This window comes from Erythrolamprus reginae, chromosome 4 (assembly GCF_031021105.1).
Source record: "Erythrolamprus reginae isolate rEryReg1 chromosome 4, rEryReg1.hap1, whole genome shotgun sequence".
Lineage (NCBI taxonomy): Eukaryota > Metazoa > Chordata > Lepidosauria > Squamata > Dipsadidae > Erythrolamprus > Erythrolamprus reginae.
The window spans coordinates 26,317,566-26,339,733 of record NC_091953.1 but is presented as its reverse complement, the minus strand read 5'-3'; the positions used below and the strand labels follow the sequence as shown (position 1 = coordinate 26,339,733).

Here is a 22,168-nt window from a genome sequence, read left to right as displayed (position 1 = left end):
GTTCTACTGTCATAGTAAAATGCTGATATGCGCAAAACAAATGGCATTATCAGTCTAAAATAATGTATTTTTGTACCTTGCAGCTGTGGAATTTCGTTATTGGCAAAAAAGTTTTTAAAAGTCATGAAAAGCTTTGCAATAGCTATAGACCAACATTTCGGTCTATGGGCAACTATAGATTCTAGGTAAAAGTGAGGCATTGTAGTTGTTAGAAATTTTGGTCATGAAACAGAGTTAGAATTCAGGTAGCATTAAATTATTGATACTTTCATAACAGAAAGTTGAAATTCAAGAGGAATGAAATGTATTAGATATCTAGTCTCTAAATCTCATAAATACGAACTTTTCCAAAAGTTCTATGAAAGCTCAACAGATTTTATTTCTAAGAAAAAGATTAGGCTGTTAATAAATACACAATAGAAATCCTTTGAGCAAACTTTATTCAAATTAATGTGTTTATCAAAATAATACCTACTGAATTCTGTCTCTCAAAATGTTATTCAAGTGACCACATTAGCAATTAAAAAAAACCCTTCCAAATGAGGTAGGTATTTAATTAATAAGTTTGAAAAGATTCTTTTAATGAAATAATGAAATTTGTTGTTAACCCTGAAGTTATAAATCTAAAATGGTATCACACGAATCAAAATCATTTTTACAGAGCATTCGGGGATGGGGAGGGCGTTTTTACCCTCCCCCGGCTCCAGGGAAGCCTTTGGAGCCTGGGGAGGATGAAACAGGAGCCTACTGGGCCCACCAGAAGTTAGGATACAGGTCATTTCTGGCCTCCAGAGGGCCTCCGGAGGGTGGGAGAAGCTGTTTTCGCCCTCCTCAGCCATTGAATTATGGGTGTGGGAACTTGCACATCAGTGATAGCGTGCATGCACGCTGTTACAGCATCCGAGGAAAAAAAGGTTTGCCATCACTGATATAGACCATATATACACTGCTCAAAAAAATAAAGGGAACAGTTAAACAACACAATATAACTCCAAGTAAACCAAGCTTCCGTGGAAGCAACACTGATTGACAATCAACTTCACATGCTGTTGTGAACATTCAACTTTGTACAGAACAAAGTATTCAGTGAGAATATTTCATTCATTCAAATCTATAACTCTATAACTGTCTGGTTTGGTGCTGCAACCCAACAGGACCGACACAGACTTCAGAGGATAATCAGAACTGCTGAAAAAACAATTGCTGCCAACCTGCCTTCCATTGACGACCTGAATACTGCACGAGTCAAAAAGAGGGCGGGGAAAATATTTACTGACCCCTCACATCCTGGACACAAACTGTTTCAACTCCTACCCTCAAAACGTCGCTACAGAGCACTGCACACCAAGACAACTAGACACAAGAACAGTTTTTTTCCGAACGCCATCACTCTACTAAACAAATAATTCCCTCAACACTGTCAGACTTTCTACTAAATCTGCACTTCTATTCTACTAGTTTTTCTCATCATTCCTTTCACCCATTTCCTCCCATGTTGACTGTATGACTGTAACTTGTTGCTTATATCCTAAGATTTGTATTAATATTGCTTCTTCATTGCTTATTTGACCCCTATGACAATCATTAAGTGTTGTACCACATGATTCTTGACAAATGTATATTTTATTTTATGTACGCTGAGAGCATATGCACCAAGACAAATTCCTTGTGTGTCCAATCACACTTGGCCAATAAAAATTCTATTCTATTCTATTCTATCTAGGATGTGTTCTTTGAGTGTTCCCTTTATTTTTGGATTCATATTATTGTTCTGTTTTTGTACATGCTGTGAGCTGCCCAGAGTCCCTGGAGAAGGGTGGCATACAAACCTAATAACATAAAATAAATAAAATAAATAATAATATAAGAAATAACTAATGATCTGATGGCCATTTTGAAAAATCCTTTCTTAGTAAGCACCTAGAAGCCAAGAGGAACATATGTGCCAAGTTTCAAGTTTATAGGCTTTACAGTTCTGAAGAATTTGTGGTGATGCGTGAGTGGTATTTGGCTTTTTTATATATAAAGTATTTATTTTTTATATATTTATATTTGCTTCCTATGGGTGAGCTGGCTAAAAAATGGTGGGTCCCATGGGAGGGAATGTATTTTTACAAACAGCCACTAGATGGCACACATCGCCTTTCAGCATGCATAAAAAGATTGCTTTAATGACCAAGTGTGTCTCTAAAAGTGAAGGGAACAGATATTTGTAGCTGTATAGGTTATTGGGAGCAATTAAGGACAAATGTATATAATAGGTACCTACATTTTGAAACTGTGATCTCTGGCTAGAGAACATATAGGAAATAGGAACAGCTGCATTGCCATTTTCCTGCAATGTGAAATGAGATTTATTTATTTATTTGTTTGTTTGTTTTGTCAAGTACGTATTGGTGGTATACAAAGATATAACAATATTTATATACTGTACATGATACTAGTAAGAGAGAAACATTAGAACCAGGGGACGGAAGGCACTTTGGTGCACTTATGTACACACCTTACTGACCTCTTAGGAATCGGGAGAGGTCAACAGTGGGGTAAAGTTTTGGGGGTTAGGTGATGATACTACAGAGTCAGGTAGTGAGTTCCATGCATCAACTACTTGGTTACTAAAGTTGTATATCCTGCAGTTGTGTTTAGAGCGGTTTACTTTAAGTTTGTGTCTGTTGTATGTTTGTGTGTTGCTGTGGTTGAAATTGAAGTAATCGTTGAAAGGAAGGACATTGTAGCAGATGATTTCAGGTCGTGTTTAAGGCGATGTAGTTCTAAACTTTCTAAACCTAGGATTGTAAGTCTAGTTACGTAGGGAATTCTGTTGCACATGGAGGAGTAGAGGACTCTTCTGGTAAAGTATCTCTGGACATTTTCTAGAGCAGACCTGGGCAAGGGGCGGTCCATGAGCTGCATCGGGCCTGCCCACTGTCTGTGATCGGCCTGCCCGCTATCTGTGACTGGTCTGCAGAGGTCGGGGTCCGCTCCAGTGCGAGGATGAAAGAGCTCACCACATCTGCCGGGACTCCTCCAGTTCCTGCTTTCCTGGAAAGCAGGAACCGGAGGAGTCCCGGCGGATGTGGTGAGCTCTTTCATCCTCGCACTGGAGCAGACTCCGACCTCCCAGCGAGAGAGGCCGAGCACAGAAACCACGCAAACACTCCAGCGCAGTGACTGTGGTGCACCGTGTTGCCGTAAAGCAAACAATTAGGGGTCTGTAGAGTGGTCTGGGTGTTTAGGTCAGGCCAGGCTCTGGGTCTTTACCGTATTGGGTAGAACTGAGTTAATTATATTAGTCTGGTCCTCTAAAACCATCCCAATTTCTCATGCGGCCCCATGGCAAAATTAATTGCCCACCCCTGTTCTAGAGTATTTATGTCTAAAATGCGGTGTGGGTTCCAGACAGATGAGGTGTATTCAAGGATTGGTCTGGAGAAGGTTTTGTATGCTCTGGTTAGTGTTGTATATACTCCTGGTCAGTTGGATGGCGAAGAGTTTGCTGACTCTGATATAGATAGTGTCTATGAATTAGTGGCAAGTCCTGGGTTACAGGTGTCAAAACAGATGGGAGGCCAGCCACAGGACGTTTCTATGAGTCCAGACTCCAGTGAAGAAGAGACAGATAATAGATGGTTAAATCTGCATTTCAGAAGGGTGCAAAGGCACAGGAAACAAGTGTTAGGCAAGAGATATTAAGGGGAGGAACAGGTTAATTACTGAAGTGATTTATTCATCACGTCCGGGTGCCAGCGGGGAAGAAGGGCGGAGTTTTCAATGTTGTAAATCCATCATGGACATGTGCCTGTATGGCTACGAAGTAAGTTAGTTTATTCTCTGCTATTTAACAACTGTTCTTAGTGCTTTGAACTACGTTGCATAGACATAAATCTTAAGATAAGGGAGGAGGCCTGGAGGAATGCTTTGGTGTGCTCTAATCGTTAAGATAAGAGAGGAAGGAATTTGAATGCCTGTCATGCATTTTGAATACGGAGGGGAGGAGAAATAAAGATGGAGTTTTTGTTTATGAAATCTTGCATTCAGTCAGCGTTATTTCCAATTTAACCAAAGTTCTAACCAGAATCCAGAACAGTGAGTAGTGTGAGATTACTGGAGCAGAAGCTACGTAGTATTAGAGTAACAACACTTGAAGCCTTTTTGGCAATGTTGTTGCAGTGGGCTCTGGCATTTATTTATTTATTTATTATTTAGATTTGTATGCCGCCTCTCTCCGCAGACTCGGGGTGGCTCACAACAAAGTGAAAACAATTTACAACAAATCTAAATTACTGTTTAAAAATATTTTAAAAACCCCATTTTCTAAACAAGCTTACATACAGACATACCATTCATCAATTGTATATGCCCGGGGGAGATGTCTCAGTTCCCCCATGCCTGACGACAGAGGTGGGTCTTAAGGAGCTTACGAAAGGCAAGGAGAGTAGGGGCAGTTCTAATCTCCGGGGGGAGTTGGTTCCAGAGGGCCGGGGCTATTTGATATGAGTATTCCAAGGTTTTTTATGAAATGAAAGTTGAAATGAAGAAACTGGAGAGCATTTCAATAACCGGATGCCATCTCATTGACACATCTTGCATTGACTAGTTTTGGAAAAGTGGCATCTTAAGCTGAAGTGAAATCGAATCCCTAGGAGCAAAGCGGGTTTTCTACTAGGGGTTTACCTATTTATATGCTATATCCTTCGGACAGCTGCTCTGCCACGCTTAGCATTACTAAATATATAACATAAGACAAGAATCAAATTGTAAACCAGGCAACCTCCAGTTCCTGTCTCCCTTAATTAAATCAACCAATCCTTTTTGCTTTTCTGTAGAATAAACTGAATTTGAAAATAGGATAGTAAGTAATGATTGGTGGAAGAATGTTGGAAGGTCTTAAGCATAAAACGTATCAGGAAAGACTTAATGAACTCAATCTGTATAGTCTGGAGGACAGAAGGAAAAGGGGGGACATGATCGAAACATTTAAATATGTTAAAGGGTTAAATAAGGTTCAGGAGGGAAGTGTTTTTAATAGGAAAGTGAACACAAGAACAAGGGGACACAATCTGAAGTTAGTTGGGGGAAAGATCAAAAGCAGCATGAGAAAATATTATTTTACTGAAATAGTAGATGCTTGGAACAAACTTCCAGCAGACGTGGTTGGTAAATCCACAGTAACTGAATTTAAACATGCCTGGGATAAACATATATCCATTGTAAGATAAAATACAGGAAATAGTATACGGGCAGACTAGATGGACCATGAGGTCTTTTTCTGCCGTCAGTCTTCTATGTTTCTATGTTTCTATGATTGCTTCCCATAATAGTAAGTGGATTTATTCATAGTGCAAGGAACGGACTCAGTCAAATAATTTGGGTGTGTATAGACATGCGTATTGGAGCTTTATGGACAAACTGAGAACCTTGGAATACAGTATCTTGGAAATGAACTGCAACCTGGTGGACTTAATTCAAGATGAATATGTTCTCTGATGCATATTTCAAACAAGCAGATACCTTTATATTTTAGAATAGAGAATAACAGAATTGAAAGGGACCTTGGAGGTCTTTCTCAGGCAGGAAACCTATACCATTTTATACCAATGGTTGTCCAGTTTTGGAAGGGATCTTGTACTAAAGGTAATCTAGTTCAGGGGTCTCCAACCTTGGCAACTTTAAGACTTGTGGTCTTCAACTTCCTCAAGTTGCCAAGGTTGGAGACCGCTGGTCTATTCCAACCTCCCATCCAAACAGGTGACCATGTACCATTTCTGATAAATGGGAATAGAATCTCCTGAAAAGTTACATTAACAGAGGGATACAATCTAGGACTAGTAAGGTACTAATACCATTCTATAAAGCCTTAATTAGACCACACTTAGAGTACTGCATTCAGTTTTGGTCACCACGCTCCAAAAAAAAATACATTGAAACTCTAGAGAAAGTGAAGAAGAAAGCAACCAAGATGATAAGGGGGCTGAAAACTAAAACATACAAAGAGGGGTTGCAGAATGGTCATGGCTAGTCTAGCAAAGAGAAGAACCATGGGAGACATGATAGCAGTGCTTCAATACCTGAGTGGCTGCCACAGAGAGGAGGGGGTCGGGCTGTTTTTCAGAGCACCAGAAGGCCAGATTTATTTATTTATTTGTCAAACAATTATAGGGTGATAATTTGTACATATAAAACATTAGATAAGTAATGATAAAAAGTAGACAGTAGGACAGGGATGTTAAGCACAATGGTGCGCTTATGCACACCCCTAAGGAATAATGGATGGAAGCTGACCAAAGAGAGATTAAACCTGGAAATAAGGAGGATCTTTCTGACGATGAGAGTGATCAACCAATGGAACAGCTTGCCTGCGGAGGTTGTGAGCGCTCCAACACTTGAGACTGTCTAGGGGAGATTGGACTCTCATTTGTCCAAAATGGTGTAGAGACTCCTGCTTGACTGCAGAGTTAGAAACATAGAAACATAGAAGTCTGACGGCAGAAAAAGACCTCATGGTCCATCTAGTCTGCCCTTATACTATTTTCTGTATTTTATCTTAGGATGGATATATGTTTATCCCAGGCATGTTTAAATTCAGTTACTGTGGATTTATCTACCACGTCTGCTGGAAGTTTGTTCCAAGGATCTACTACTCTTTCAGTAAAATAATATTTTCTCATGTTGCTTTTGATCTTTCCCCCAACTAACTTCAGATTGTGTCCCCTTGTTCTTGTGTTCACTTTCCTATTAAAAACACTTCCCTCCTGAACCTTATTTAACCCTTTAATATATTTAAATGTTTCGATCATGTCCCCCCTTTTCCTTCTGTCCTCCAGACTATACAGATTGAGTTCATTAAGTCTTTCCTGATAGGTTTTATGCTTAAGACCTTCCACCATTCTTGTAGCCCGTCTTTGGACCCGTTACATAGAAACATAGAAGTCTGACGGCAGAAAAAGACCTCATGGAGTTGGACTAGATAACCTACAAGGTCCCCTCCAACTCTAATAAATAAATAATAACTAACTAACTAACTAACTAACTAACTAACTAACTAACTAACTAACTAACTAACTAAATAACTACCATTGTACTTTCAATGCCAGGTCTAAGCAACCATTTAAAACAGTCACAATGTTAAGTAAGAAAGACATAATAGAATTATTGTCAGTAGACCGCCAAGATATTTGTCAAGACAGCCAAAGCACAGAATGTTATTAATATCAAAATATGTTTTTAGACATGTTCAAAATAAAAGAAACATGCTATACTAATTATATCAACCAGTAAGATGGGAAGATGATAACTAACAAAATTCTGCTCCTATTTTGGGTGCACCTTTTCCCATCAAGTAACTGTGATGAGCAAACGTCACAGTTTGCTTGATTGAAGCTTGAGACTGACAGAAGAAACACAGTACTGTACTTATTTTTAGAGCCTGGGACAGATCAGTTACATCCCAGGGAACTAAAGGAACGTACTGATTGCTGTTCTGAATATTTTCATATTATTCATTTAATCAACATGGACCGTGCTTGACTCTCAGTTGATTGTGGGCAGCTTGCAATATAGACATAGAAAAAGAATAACAGAATAAAGAGAATTGGAAGCTATTCTAGCCCAAACCCTTGATGAAGCAGGAGACCTCACCTCAAGAAGGATATAATGGAACTGGAAAAGGTGCAAAAAAGGGCAACAAGTATGATCAAGGAAATGGAGCACCTCCCTTATGAAACCAGGTTGCAGCGCCTTGGTCTCTTCAGCCTTGAAAGAGGGCGTTTAAGGGGCGACTTGATCGAAGTGTATAAAATCATGCATGGGATAGAAAAGGCGGATAGAGAAAAATTATTTTCTCTATCACACAATACTAAGACAAGGGGGCACCCCCTAAAGCTCATAGGTAAGAAAGCGAGGACAAATAAAGGGAAATATTTCTTCACCAAGAGGGTCATTAGTTTATGGAATTCACTTCCAGAAGAGGTCAGGACAGCTGTCAGCCTGGATAGCTTCAAGGCAGGATTAGACAGATTCATGGATGCCAAGTGTATCAGTGGTTATTGAAATGGATGTCCATGTGCCACCACTATGTTGGTTGAGGCAGGCAGGATTCCCTTGAGTACCATTTGTTGGGGGTCAAGGGAAAGGGAGGGTTTTGCCTTCTCTTTCTGGTCAAGATCCCCATGTACAATTGGTGGGACACTGTGTGACACAGAATGCTGGACTCGATGGGCTTTGGCCTGATTCAGCACGGCTCTTCTTATGTTCTTATGACTCCTATACCATTTCAGACAAGTAGCTAACCAGTCTCCTCTTAAACTTTGGAGAGGGGCAGCATACAAATCTAATTAATAATAATAATAATAATAATAATAATAATAATAATAACAACAACAACAACAACAACAACAACTGTCTGCGGAGAGGGGCGGCATAGAAATCCAATAAATAAATAAATAAATGAAAAATAAATAAAATAAATACAAAAACAACAACAACAACAACAACAATTATTATTATTAAACATCTCCATTAGGGAGTTCCCACAATTGAAGGCAATCTGTTCTACTGGTGATTTGGCCTGTTGGGAAATTTCCCCTTGTTTCTAGCTGGGCTCTGTCCTGGATTAGTTTCCATCCACTATTTCTTGTTCCACTGTCTGATACATTGGAGAATAACTAAAACTAAACTAAGAATAATTTTAAAAATGGATCCGGAACAGTGAAACCCACAAATCCACAAATTCATACATACATGTAGCAAGCAGGTGTGATATATACAGTATGACTTCTTACTTGCCTATAAAGAATCAACACATCCTCTATAGTTCCTAAATGAGGAGATTATTTTTCTTGAAAGAGTAGAGATTTAATAGCCAGGCCCCGTCTGACAATAGAAGAACTTTTATGCCTTCGTTAACAAAATGAGGGCTAGATGACTTATCAGTTAAAAATGAACTGGCTTGAAAATTAGCTTGAAAATCACATTCAAAGTTAGAAACGATTTTACAACAAATTGGTATGTCAGGAAATTCAATTCTGGCTCCTCTAGACTTCTACCATTTTATTAATCGCGTGGATGAGAGATGGAAGAAATGCTTATCAAATTTTTACATTGAGATAGTAGATAGCATAGTTAATTTCCAAGAAGATAAAAAAGAACATTGAGTACAATCTTGATAGATCTCAGAAATTGACTGAATAACAGAATGAAATTTAATGAATGAAAACAAAAGTCAACAGCAGTAGCACTTAGACTTATATACCACTTTCCAGTGCTTTCCAGCCCTCTCTAAGAGGTTTACAGAGTCAGCATATTGCCCCCAACAATCTGGGTCTTCATTTTACCCACCTCAGAAGGATGGAAGGCTGAGTCAACCTTGAGCCTGGCGAGATTTAAATTGCCTAATTGCAGGCAGACGGCAGGCAGCAGAAGTAGCCTGCAGTACTGCAATCTGACCACTGCGCCATTGTGGTTCATGGTACAGTGATCCCCCGAGTTTCGCGATCTCGATCATTGCGAAACGCTATATCGCGATTTTTCCACCCGATGACGTCACTCCCTTCCTTTCTCATCTTTCTTTCTCTCTCTCTTTCTCTATCTTGCTTCTTCCTCTCTCACACTCTCTTCCTCCCTCTCTCATCTCTTTCTTTCCTTCTCTCTCTTTCTCTATCTCTCCCCCTCTTGCTCTCGAGCGGCGGGCGGCATCCAGGGAAGGTTCCTTCGGCCGCCCACCAGCTGATCTGCTTGGCAGCGCGGCAGCAGCGAGGAGCCGAAGATGGGGTTTCCCCGTTGCCTGGGCATAGAGTGTCTGACTTTAAAAATAATCTATATATATTTAATTCATTCAACGAGATGTATGTGTAAAAAAAATCCAACCAACATTGAAATGCAATTTAGACAGTAATTATTCACAGCATACTACATCATAACACAAGGCATAGAGTGTCTGACTTTAAAAATAATCTATATATATTTAATTCATTCAACGAGATGTATGTGTAACAATCAACAAAGGGAAAATACTGTTATAAATGAATGAGCTGCAAATCAAGTATACTGCTATTTAGCAGGTGTAAATAACAAGCTCTGATACCAAATAACCCATGTATAAAGCATAATGCTTTATTTTTGTTATAAGTATATGTTATCATTCTCTTTCTTCTTCTTCTTATTTTTTTTCTGACTTATAGATTTATATATATATACATTCTGTAAATGTCATATTGTTGTTTTGTCTTTCTATGTTTTTTTAATGTATATAATTAATAAAGTATTTTTCCAAAAAATATATATATATAAAAATAATAATCTATACTTGTAAATATAAAGTTGCATATGAAAAATATACTGGGGTACTTGTAATTTTAGAAAGCAAGTGCAGGATAGCTATGTGGATTAAAAAAAACACATTATGTACACATGGGTAGAAATTGTAAATTATAATTATGAGACTTTGAAATAAAGAACACAAAATATCTGACTCCACTGATATGGAGTAAATTCTGCCTGACCCATTCTCCTTAATAACTACCTTCCTAGCTGGTGGTGGCACCAATATCTGTAGGACCCACTGTAAAAATCTTATTCATATTAAAATATCAGTAACAATAAAAACAATCATAATGGCAACAATTGCAGGTAAAAACATGTGTAAAGCTTAAATATTATTGCACCAAATTTACATCCGTGCAAAGGACAAGTTAAAGGCTCACTTAGTACCCGGAATCCATCCTTTGCTTACCTACCATGTAATTTTAAGTCCATTGCCAATAGATGTCAGTATTATCACATCTAACATATAGATTCCACCAATATGTTTAATTGTGCTTCTTGACAACAGGGCCACAATATTTTCTTCACTGATTCTCAACGTAACAATTCTTATTGAAACATTTCCTGCCACTCAAAATGAGTGTATTGTAATAATGTTTAGAAAAGTCATCATTCATATTATTCTTATTGTTATGTCTGGCATCTTGTAGCACCAAGGCTAGAGCACTCAGGAATTCTGTATTTCCATTCGCTCCCAACAGAGTGGTGTGGTGGTATTTGTGTGTGTGTGAGAGAGAGATAGAAACAGAGAGAGAAACAGAGACAGAGAGAGAGAGAGAGAGACAGACAGACAGACAGACAGACAGACAGACAGAGACAGAGAGACAGAGAACGAACATTCCGTAAACTACTTAAGACCCACCTATACCGCCAGGCATGGGGGATTTGAGACATCTTTCCCCCAGGCTTATTATAATTTATGTTTGGTATGTATGTGCTGTTTGGTTTTTAATTATGATAGGGTTTTTAGTTTTTTAATATTAGATTTGTGCCATTATAATATTGTTTTTATCGTTGTTGTGAGCCACCCCGAGTCTTCGGAGAGGGGCGGCATACAAATCTAATATATTATTATTATTATTATTATTATTATTATTATTATTATTATTATTCACCTTAGTAATTCATTTTAAAAAACTAATCAAATCCTCTGTGATGAATAGTACTTTCAGTACTATTTTAAATGGTGACTCTCTTTTTTTATCAGAAGGTGGAAATACATTGTCAGATTAATGAAGAATATGCACAACAGTGCCCATTTATCTAATATTGAGAAGAATGTGCCCATCATCCAAATAAACACAGTTTTGTACTGAACGTATTGAGACAAATGAAGTTCAAAATTACAGTGGTACCTCTACTTACGAACTTAATTCGTTCCATGACCAGGTTCTTAAGTAGAAAAGTTTGTAAGAAGAAGCGACTTTTCCCATAGGGATCAATGTAAAAGCAAATAATGTGTGCGATTGGGGAAACCACAGGGAGGATGGAGGCTCTGTTTCCTCCCAGGAGATTCCTAGAGAGGCCCCACAGAGGCTTCTCCCTGCCTTTTCTGGCCCTGTTTCCTCCCAGGAGATTCCTAGAGAGGCCCCATGGAGGCTTCTCCCTGCCTTTTCCAGTTACAGTTTCAGAGGCTTGGGTTTGTAAGTGGAAAATGGTTCTTGAGAAGAGGCAAAAAAATCTTGAACACCTGGTTCTTATCTAGAAAAGTTCGTAAATAGAGGCGTCCATAGGTAGAGGTACCACTGTATTTGAAATGTCCAGGTCCTAATAGAATATCCTGCCATTCACCTGATTTTTACACTCACAAGGTAAGTTTGGCAGCTAGTATGTGACTATCTTCAATGATACTCACTTGTCATACCAAGTGAATACTTATAGCAACTGATGGAAATACAAATTAAAAACAAAGCTATTAAGACACTGCTGAGGACTTCTGTCATGGTCTTTTTATTTTCCAGATAAATTCTGTTCAGATCTGTACAATTTGGGTATGCACCCAATAAACAGTAGATTGTGCACACGTTCTTGTCTAAACACTAATGACAGAGGTCTTGTTGTCATATTCAAAATTGTTCCTTCTAAACCGGGGCTGTCAAACTCGATTTCATTGAGGGCCACATCAGGGTTGTGTTTGACCTCGGGGAGGCTACAATGGGAGTGCCCAGGGTGGACGTGGCCAATTCAACATCACTTGTTTTGGGGGCACTTGAAGAAGCTGAAGCATTCTGTCTGCAAAAATGAGCTCCTGAGCTCCATTTTGGTTGCAATGGCCTCCTGCAACCCTCTGCTAGTGAAAACGAAGCTCCATTTTTGGCACTTCTGAACTCCGTTTTCACTGGCATAGGCATTGGTTGGCGGGCCCCAGGGGAAGAGCCTTCTCTGTGGCGGCCCCGACTCTCTGGAACCAGCTCCCCCCAGAGATTAGAACTTCCCCTACCCTACTTGCCTTTCGTAAACTCCTTAAAACCCACCTCTGTCGTCAGGCATGGGGGAATTGATCTCCCCCGGGCCTATATAATTTATGTATGGGATGTCTGTAGGTATGTCTGCTTAAAAATGGTTTTTTTTAACTATTTTAAATTTTAAATTGTAAATTATTAGATTTGTCATGAACTGTTTTATTGTGTTGTGAGCCGCCCCGAGTCTACGGAAAGGGGCGGCATACAAATCTAATAAATAAATAAATAAATAAATTGTAGGCCAGTCCATTGCTGCTTCCGGGGCTGCCCCATGGACGAGGTCTAAGCACCCCGTGTGCCAGATCCGGCCCCTGGGCCTTGTGTTTGACACCCCTGTTCTAAACTGTTTCTCCATATCTTTTCATCTCGCCTAATAACCACTAACATAGACCAAATCATATTAATATTAGATTAGATTAGATTTATTGGATTTATATGCCGCCCCTCTCCGCAGACTCGGGGCGGCTCACAACAATGGTAAACAATACATAGTAGCAAGTAACAATATTGCCCAATTTCCCCCAAAATAAGACATCCCCTGATAATAAACCCAATTAGGCTTTTGAATGCATGGCAGATCGTGCAGAATGCAGCTGCGAGAGCAGTCATGGGCTTACCTACATGCCCATGTTTCACCATCACTCCGCAGTCTGCATTGGCTGCCGATCAATTTCCGGTCACAATTCAAAGTGTTGGTTATGACCTTTAAAGCCCTTCATGGCACTGGACCAGAATATCTCCGGGACGAATCCCAGCGACCGATTAGGTCCCACAGAGTGGGCCTTCTCCGGGTCCCGTCAACTAAACAATGTCGGTTGGCGGGCCCCAGGGGAAGAGCCTTCTCTGTGGCGGCACCGGCTCTCTGGAACCAACTCCCCCCAGAGATTAGAACTGCCCCTACTCTTCCTGCCTTCCGTAAACTCCTTAAAACCCACCTTTGCCGTCAGCCATGGGGGAATTGAAACACCTCCCCCGGGCTTGTTCAATTTTATACATGGTATGCTTGTGTGTGTGTCTGTTAGTATATGGGGTTCTTTTAAATCTTTAAAATATTTTAAAGTTGTTTGAATTATTTATGATTTGTTATATCTTGTTGTGAGCCGCCCTGAGTCTTCGGAGAGGGGTGGCATACAAATCTAAATAATAAAATAAAATAAAATAAAATAAAGCCCAGGGCTTATTTCAGGGTTCAAAAATAATATAAGACAGGGTCTTATTTTCGGGGAAAACACAGTACATTCTTTTGCCTTTGACATAACAAAATAATTGTGAATTCTCAAAAAAGCAGATGGGTAATGTAGAGAAGCCCTTGGTTGCTACTTACCTTCTGAAAGAAAAACTGTGTAGTTATAACAAAGACATCAAAGCCACATCTGGTTCTCTTGAGTTCTTCTTGGACACAATTGAATTTTCTGAGTAGTTCATCACACCTATCTTTCATTTGCTGGATGAATTGCCGTTCTGGCTCTCGTGTCTGCAAATCTGGCTTTGCAGAAAATCCATTTCTTGGGACAGAAGATTTTTGTTTAGGATGTCCTGCAAGAAGCAATAAATATCCATGTAACATCCATGTAATACATTGTTTTTTACATCGGAACATAGCTATAATAAACCTGTCTTTTACGGCAGCCACAAATTAAGAGGAGACTGGTGGCCTCTTTTCACGTAATAAATTTTATTAAAAGACATAATTTAAACCTCCGCAAACCTGCAGTGTCTTTAATATGCAATAATTAAGCTGTTCTATCTGATGTTTTTCTTTCTTAAATAAGAAAAAAGTCACGGTGCAAATGAGTTTTATGTTGACATGCTGTTACACTTTTTTTTAAAAAAAGGAATAATTATTACTCGTGCATTGAAGCGGCTGTCACAAAAATTGCCAAGAAAGAGAAAGAGATGCTGTAGTAGCAACTGCCTTGGACAAAAGAACAGGTAGTCCTTGACATACAACAGTTTGTTTAGTGACCGTCCAAAGTGACAACAGTACTGGAAAAACTGACCTATGACCTTTTTTCATACTTACGACCATTGCAGAATCTGGTCACATGATCAAAATTCAGATGCTTGGCAACTGACTCTCATTTATGATGGTCCTGGGATCATGTGATCCCCCTTTGTGACCTTCTGGCAAGTCAAAGTCAGCAGGGAAGCCAGCTTCACTTAACAACCGTGTTTACTAACAACTGCAGTGATTTACTTAATAACCGTGGCAAGAAAGGTCGTAAAATGGGGGCTGCCCCGAGTCTACGGAGTGGGGTGGCATTAAAATCAAATCAAATCAAATCAAATCAAATCAAATCAAATCAAATCAATAAATCCCATTTAGCAACTATCTCGGGCCGGTTAGGTCCCACAGAGTTGGCCTTCTCCAAGTCCCGTCAACCAGACAATGTTTGGCGGGGCTTAGGGGAAGAGCCTTCTCTGTGGGGGCCCCGGCCCTCTGGAATCAGCTCCCTCTAGAGATTCGCACTGTCCCCACCCTCCTCGCCTTCCGCAAGAGTCTCAAGACTCACTTATGTTGCCAGGGCCTGGGGCAAGTAGATCTAGACCCCCCTGACCAATAAACGTGATGTATGGTTGTGGTTGAATTGGTTGATTGATTATAATATATTGGGTTTTTAGCTTGCAGTTTTTTTTAATTAATTAGATTTGTTTTGCATGCACTGTTTTAGATTGTATCTTGTGAGCCTCCCTGAGTCTTCGGAGAAGGGCGGCACACAAATCTAATAAATGAATGAATGAATGAATGAATGAATGAATGAATGAATGAAAGAACGAACGAACGAACGAACGAACGAACGAACGAACGAACAAACAAACAAACAAACAAACAAACCTCAGTTACCAAATTTTGGGCTCAATTGTGGTTGTAATGATGAGTAAAGAAACTACGGAAGGGGAGGAAGCAATATGGCTCCAAATTAAGAGGCATGAGAGATAAGAGCCGGGGTGGCGCAGCAGGTAGAGTGCTGTACTGCAGGCCACTGAAGCTGACTGTAGATCTGAAGGTCAGCGGTTCAAATCTCATCACCGGCTCAAGGTTGACTCAGCCTTCCATCCTTCCGAGGTGGGTAAAATGAGGACCCGGATTGTGGGGGCAATAGCCTGGCTCTGTTAAGAAGTGCTATTGCTAACATGTTGTAAGCCGCCCTGAGTCTAAGGAGAAGGGCAGCATAAAAATCGAATAAACAAATAAACAAATAAAATAAGAACTATCTTGGAAAGTTAAGCCATAGCAGTTGGTTTGGAATAAAAATTAAAATTAATTGGTGGTAGACCCAGGGGCAAAACTAAGGATAAGGAGCAGCATTAGATGGTTAGTATTGTGGTTAGCTCTGGCCCATATGGGTTCATAGCGGTGCGGCATTCCGGACAACACCGGTATAAACTCACCATTCATTCATTCATTCATTCATTCATTCATTCATTCATTCATTCATTCATTCATTCATTCATTCGACTTCTATGCCGCCCAATCGTAAAGGTCTAAATTATCCTAAAAAAATAATAATTAAAAAATATGATTTTAAACCCCTTGCAATCATGCATATTTCTTGTGACCGGATCTAGATGATACCTCATTTGATCAACAGCCCCAGGCCTGACGGAAACACCTGGTCTTTATAGCTTTCGGGAAGGCCAGTAGGGTGGGGGTAGTATGGATCTCCAGGGGTAGCTGATTCCAGAGAGCCGAAGCCACTACAGAGAAGGCCCTCCCCTTCGGCCCCGCCAACTGATACCGTTTAGCTGACGGGACCTGGAGAAGGCCAACTCTGTGGGCCCTTGTCGGTCTCTATTCTATTCTATTCTATTCTATTCTATTCTATTCCATTCCATTCCATGATTGAAATGTATTTTATCAAAATGCAGTGGCAGCTACTTAAGTGAAAATCTTAATGGATCATCTACGTTTAGTTTTGTTTATACTGATTCATTTCACACATCTTTGTTAATCAGGAAACCTCCTAGGTCCCTTCACCATATGTGCCCTGTTTTTAAGCTGGTGGTTCATTGCGAATTTAGCATTCCTAAAATTAAAGTTTGAGCAGTGTTGTTGCAGGGTGGATTTCTCTGTTCCTTCCCACTCCTACACTCGCCCCCCTGCCCCCCCCCCCTGTTGTCGGTACTAATTTATCTGCTTCACAGTTTCAGTTTAGGCTTCTTTTCTTTAAATATCTTTCTATCTTTACTCTGCTAAATCGTGATGTCCCCTCCCCCCCAATCTGTTGGTGCTTTCTTCTCGTGTGCAGATGGCGCTAGTATGATTACCTAAGTCAGGGAACTCATTTGATGAATACCAGAAATAAAGAGATTAGGAGTGAACACAGAAAGGAATCAATAGAAGAGTTGGATACAGTCATTTTTTAAAAATGTGTTTATCTGTCATATCAAGAATATAAATATTGGTGCTGGTGCTGATGCAGGGGTTTAGAAATTGGCCTTTCCTCCAGAAAAAAAATCAAAGGCTTCTTTAAAGACTTCCCATACGCTGGAAAATCACAGCACCCAGCTTATCTCTGTACAATTAGCTATTTGCATGAAACCATGCCGAGTGGATTCAGATGAATGCCTTATTCTGTAGCATCTTCCTAAAAGGCTTTGTGGGAAACCGTGTTGTAATAATCACTTTACCGCCCTGTTAATCGTCAGTTTGATGATTAGAGAAGTCTAGTTCATAAAAAGGAAAGTGAAGTTTGTTTCCTCTACTTACAAACTTAATTCGTTCCGTGGCCAGGCTCTTAAGAAGAAATGTTTGTAAGAAGAAGCAATTTTTCCCATAGGAATCAATGTAAAAGCAAATAATGTGTGCAATTGGGGAAACCACAGGGAGGGTGGAGACCCTGTTTCCTCCCAGGAGATTCCTAGAGAGGCCCCACAGAGGTTTCTCCCCACCTTTTCCAGCCCTGTTTCCTCCCAGGAGATTCCTAGAGAGGCCCCATAGATGCCCTGTTTCCTCCCAGGAGATTGCTAGAGATTGCTTCTCCCTGCCTTTTCCGGCCCTGTTTCCTCCCAGGAAGTTACTAGAGAGGCCCCAAGGAGGCTTCTCCCCGCCTTTTCCAGCCCTGTTTCCTCCCAGGAGGTTCCTAGAGAGGCCCCCAAGGAGGCTTCTCCCCACCTTTTCCATCCCTGTTTCCTCCCAGGAGATTGCTAGAGAGGCCCCAAGGAGGCTTCTTCCCTGCCTTTTCAGCCCTGTTTCCTCCCAGGAGGTTCCTAGAGAGGCCCCAAGGAGGCTTCTCCTCACCTCTGCCCCTGATATTAATTGCAAATTTTAGAAACCCCCGACTTATAACAATTTGTTTAGTGACCATTGCCAGGTTACAATGTGTTAAATCCCTGACGTACAAACCCACTAGCAAAGTCCTCGACTTATGACCAGCTAGGAAGGCTGATGCTAGACCCTGATTGGCTAAGCACAAGAGGCCTTTCGAGTGGGAAGTTAAAGCATTGTGATCGGTTGGCTGTTTGACAGCCTCGCTATAAAAGGAGCTTTCAGAAATCTGTTCACTGTTCTATTAAAAACTGAGCTGGAGTGGTGTTGAAAATGCCAGAATAAATGTTCCCTGTTGAAAAAGTCAAGCCTTTGCTAAGTTCTGTCAGTGCAAAGACTCACCTATCTAACACAATGGTACTGGAAAAAGTGACTCGTGACCATTTTTCAAAATTACCACCATTGCATCATATCCATGATAGTGTGATCAAATTTCAGATGCTTGGCAACCGGTTCATACTTACCACCATTGCCTGGGGTCATGTGATCATCTTTTGCAACCTTCTGACAACGGGGAAGCAAGATTCACCTAGCAAACTGGGTTACTAACTTATCGACTGTATTGATTCACTTAACAACTGTGGCAAGTAAGGTTGCAAAATGGGGCGAAACTCACTGAACAAATGTTTCACTTAATAGAAGAAAACTTCTATATCATATCTCTTTTTATCCGTCTTTAAACTAACAGAACACACACCATACATTACATTAACACTAATACTTACTAATATTTATGTCAATTCTTATACCTTTTCCCTTTATACACAAAAATATACTCATTACACTATACATATACACTTCCTATTATCTTCTTACACAATGTCGTATTACCTAAAAACGTCTGCGCCATACGCAGATTTCTTGTTTTTCACATTTTCTTTCTTTTCTCTCCAAACTTTTGTTTTTTTCCTTTCTTTCCCAACCCTAAATCTCTGTTTCTAAATAAACTTTAATATTTTCGTACCCCTTTGCCTTTACTCTCCTGACTTATAAAATATTTACTATTACCCAACATATATAGATATATATACGCACTAGAAATTGATAAATTACTGGGAACGAGATATAAGATTCACTATTATAATTTAAGATATAGTTGGTAATAGTAAGGATATTGTTTATTTACATTATTTAAGAAACATTATAACGATATTAAGAAATATATGTGCTATGCCGTATAATGTATGATGTATAATGTTACTACTACTACTATTTCTTGATTTTGTATCCCCTTTCCCTACCTCTCCCTTTTTATTCTTCTGTTCATCCTTTCCTTCCCCCCTTCCCCCCCCTATTTTCTTTCTCTGAATTTATAAAGTATATTTTTAAAATCTATTTCTAAAAAAAACATAACAAAAAAACCCGATAGAAATGTTCACCTCAATTGTGATCATAATGTGAGGATTACCTGTCTACGGAGAGGGGCAGCATACAAATCTAATGAATGAATGAATGAATGAATGAATGAATGAATGAATGAAATGAATGAATGAATGAATGAAATGAAACTGCAGCTGACATGTTAAAAGGCAAAGCAGCATTATTTCGGAAACTTCAGATCGTGCAGAATGCGGCTGTGCGAGTGGTCATGGGTCTTCCCAGATATACCCATGTTTCGTCAACACTCCGTGGCCTGCATTGGTTGCCGATTAGTTTCCGGACACAATTCAAAGTGTTGGTGATGACCTATAAAGCCCTACATGGCATCGGACCAGATTACTTACGGGACCACCTTCTGCCACATAAATCCCAGCGGTCGATTAGGTCCCACAGAGTTGGCCTTCTCCAGGTCCCGTCGACCAAACAATGTCGTCTGGCAGGGCCTAGGGGAAGAGCCTTCTCTGTGGTGGCCCCGGCCCTCTGGAATCAGCTCCCTCAGGAGATTTGAACTGCCCCCACCCTCCTTGCCTTCCGCAAGACACTTAAGACCTACTTGTGTCACCACGCATGGGGCAACTAGTATATCCCTCCTTCTGACCCTTAAAAGTTATGTGTGGTTATGATTGTGTAGTGTCAATTGTTTTTAAGATAATGGGTTTTAGTTACAGTTTTAATTATTAGATTTGTATCTGTATTGTTTATTGTTGTTGTGAGGCGCCCCGAGTCTTCGGAGAGGGGCGGCATACATGTCTAATAAATAATAATAATTATTATTATTATTATTATTATTACTATTATTATTATTATTATTTCTTTAAAAGGTTTCTTGGCCATGTATGGTTATCCTTAGAACAATTTTTTCTCTTTTTATTTTCTTATTATAATATTTGAATTATATAAAACAAAATTCTTCTTTTCATTTAAATTAGTATGTTGATTTTATGAATTAATAGTATATTCTTTTTCTGTATTAAAATAGACTTCTAAGATAAGTGGGGTAATTATAACCCCAACTATATGTTAAATGTTTGTATGTTTGTTTGTCATTTTTATGAAAATTAATAATATTAATAAAATAATCACCCTGGTATATATTCAATATACCAGGGTGATCCGACATAAAAAAACATATAGCCCCTCCCTGGTACAGAGCTGGAGGGATCAAGGTCTGGTGGCTCAACTGCTAATTCTCTGCCCTTCAAGGCAGAGGCTGCCAGATCAAATCCCAGTAAGGAAAGGGTGTGGCTAGCTGATGAGTCCAGAACAAGGCCGAAATGGTACCATCCTAGCCTCCCTTAATTTTAAAAAATTTCAGCTAAAAACATTTGATACACACACACACACACACACACATATATATATATATGTATCAAATGTTTTTAGCTGAAATTTTTTAAAATATGAAAATAAAAACTTCGAATGCCCATCTATCCCAGGCGCAAGTTCCTACTTACTGCCGCTACTGTTGCGATGTGTTCACAGTTCCGGTTGACCGACGGGCAGGTGTGTGCGTATGCGCAGGAAACAAAATTTTGTGAGGGGATGCGCATGCGCAAGATTCTGGTGATTTTTTTTGCTTCCTGCACATGCGCAGAAAGCAATATCTTGCCAGGACATGGGTGCCCACCCACTGGTCAACCGGAGCTGTGCATGTATCACCGGTTTTACTACCGCTGTGCAGCGTGGCCTGTACTGGCTAGCAACCCAATACTGATCTATCCAGCCTGAAAAAGGACAAGGGAAGCGTCAATGGCAGAGATCATCTGGGAGAGAAATGAAGTAGAGCAAAGAACCCCCTTCTTAAGATCTTGTTTTCCATTAAACGAGTGTTTTGCTTTTGGACTCGATGAATGAGTAAATCTTATTCATTGCAGTCGTTTTGGGGGAATGTCCACAGCAGGTTCTCAAAATTTCCCAGGTGTTCACTGGCTCCAAAAGTGCTACCTAGCTGTGTTTTAAATTACACAGGGACCTTCCATAATTACAAAAGCTCCTTAGGAAAGAAATTAATTTTCAATGTGTGAGGGACACGAGCCACAAGCCCCTGGGAATGGGGCGGAGGTGATGGTGAAACAAACACGTTCCATATTTTCCTCTGCATGCTAAGGGGAGCAAAGAACTGTCTGAAAAAAACTGACCAGCATAGCAAAAAGGTAATTGCTTAGGTATGCAGCTACACTTACCTGAAAAGAAAAAAGGGGAGGGGGAGGAAAGAGAAAGATGAGGAGGAAAAATATATCTGTTCCTGAAAGAATCTGTACTTTCATTTTTCCAAATATCACAGTGATGCAGAAGACCACTTAGGTTGCAAATAAATGAGTTTATGTTGCACACCACTGTCAGTAATAAAATTATATCAGAGAGTTTCACATTTCAAGGAAATCACTGGTTTTGTTTCTACTAACACTGCAAGCTACTTTAGTCTTATTTTATTTTTTAAAAAGTTATTACATATACAAGTCGTAATACGCTGCCTGAATCCTAACAGGCCTATATCTTTCTGCTACTCCTATATCTCTACGAGACTAGACTTTCAATCCTGGGCTAGAAAGCTTAGAACTAAGACGCCTTAAACAAGATATAAGTATTGCCAACAAGATCATATGCTGCAACGTCCTGCCTGTCGGCAACTACTTCAACTTCAACCACAACAACAAAAGAGCACACAACAGATTTAAACTTAATATTAACCGCTCCAAACTTGACTGTAAAAAATATGACTTCAGTAACCGAGTTG

The 22,168-nt window shown here is 39.8% G+C and overlaps 1 protein-coding gene across 4 annotated transcripts in view; it reads right to left on the bottom strand.

Annotated features, from left to right (window-relative positions):
• The window catches only part of MTUS2 (microtubule associated scaffold protein 2), a 375,450-nt gene that overhangs the window by 66,786 nt on the left and 286,496 nt on the right, over positions 1-22,168 (bottom strand). For 3 of the 4 annotated variants that reach the window (XM_070749864.1, XM_070749865.1, XM_070749866.1), the window contains one exon: positions 14,107-14,318. In XM_070749864.1, the coding sequence (XP_070605965.1) occupies positions 14,107-14,318 (212 nt within the window). Of the gene's footprint in view, positions 1-2,269; positions 2,331-14,106; positions 14,319-22,168 lie in introns of those variants that run through there. The other variant, XM_070749867.1, reaches the window with a different exon arrangement.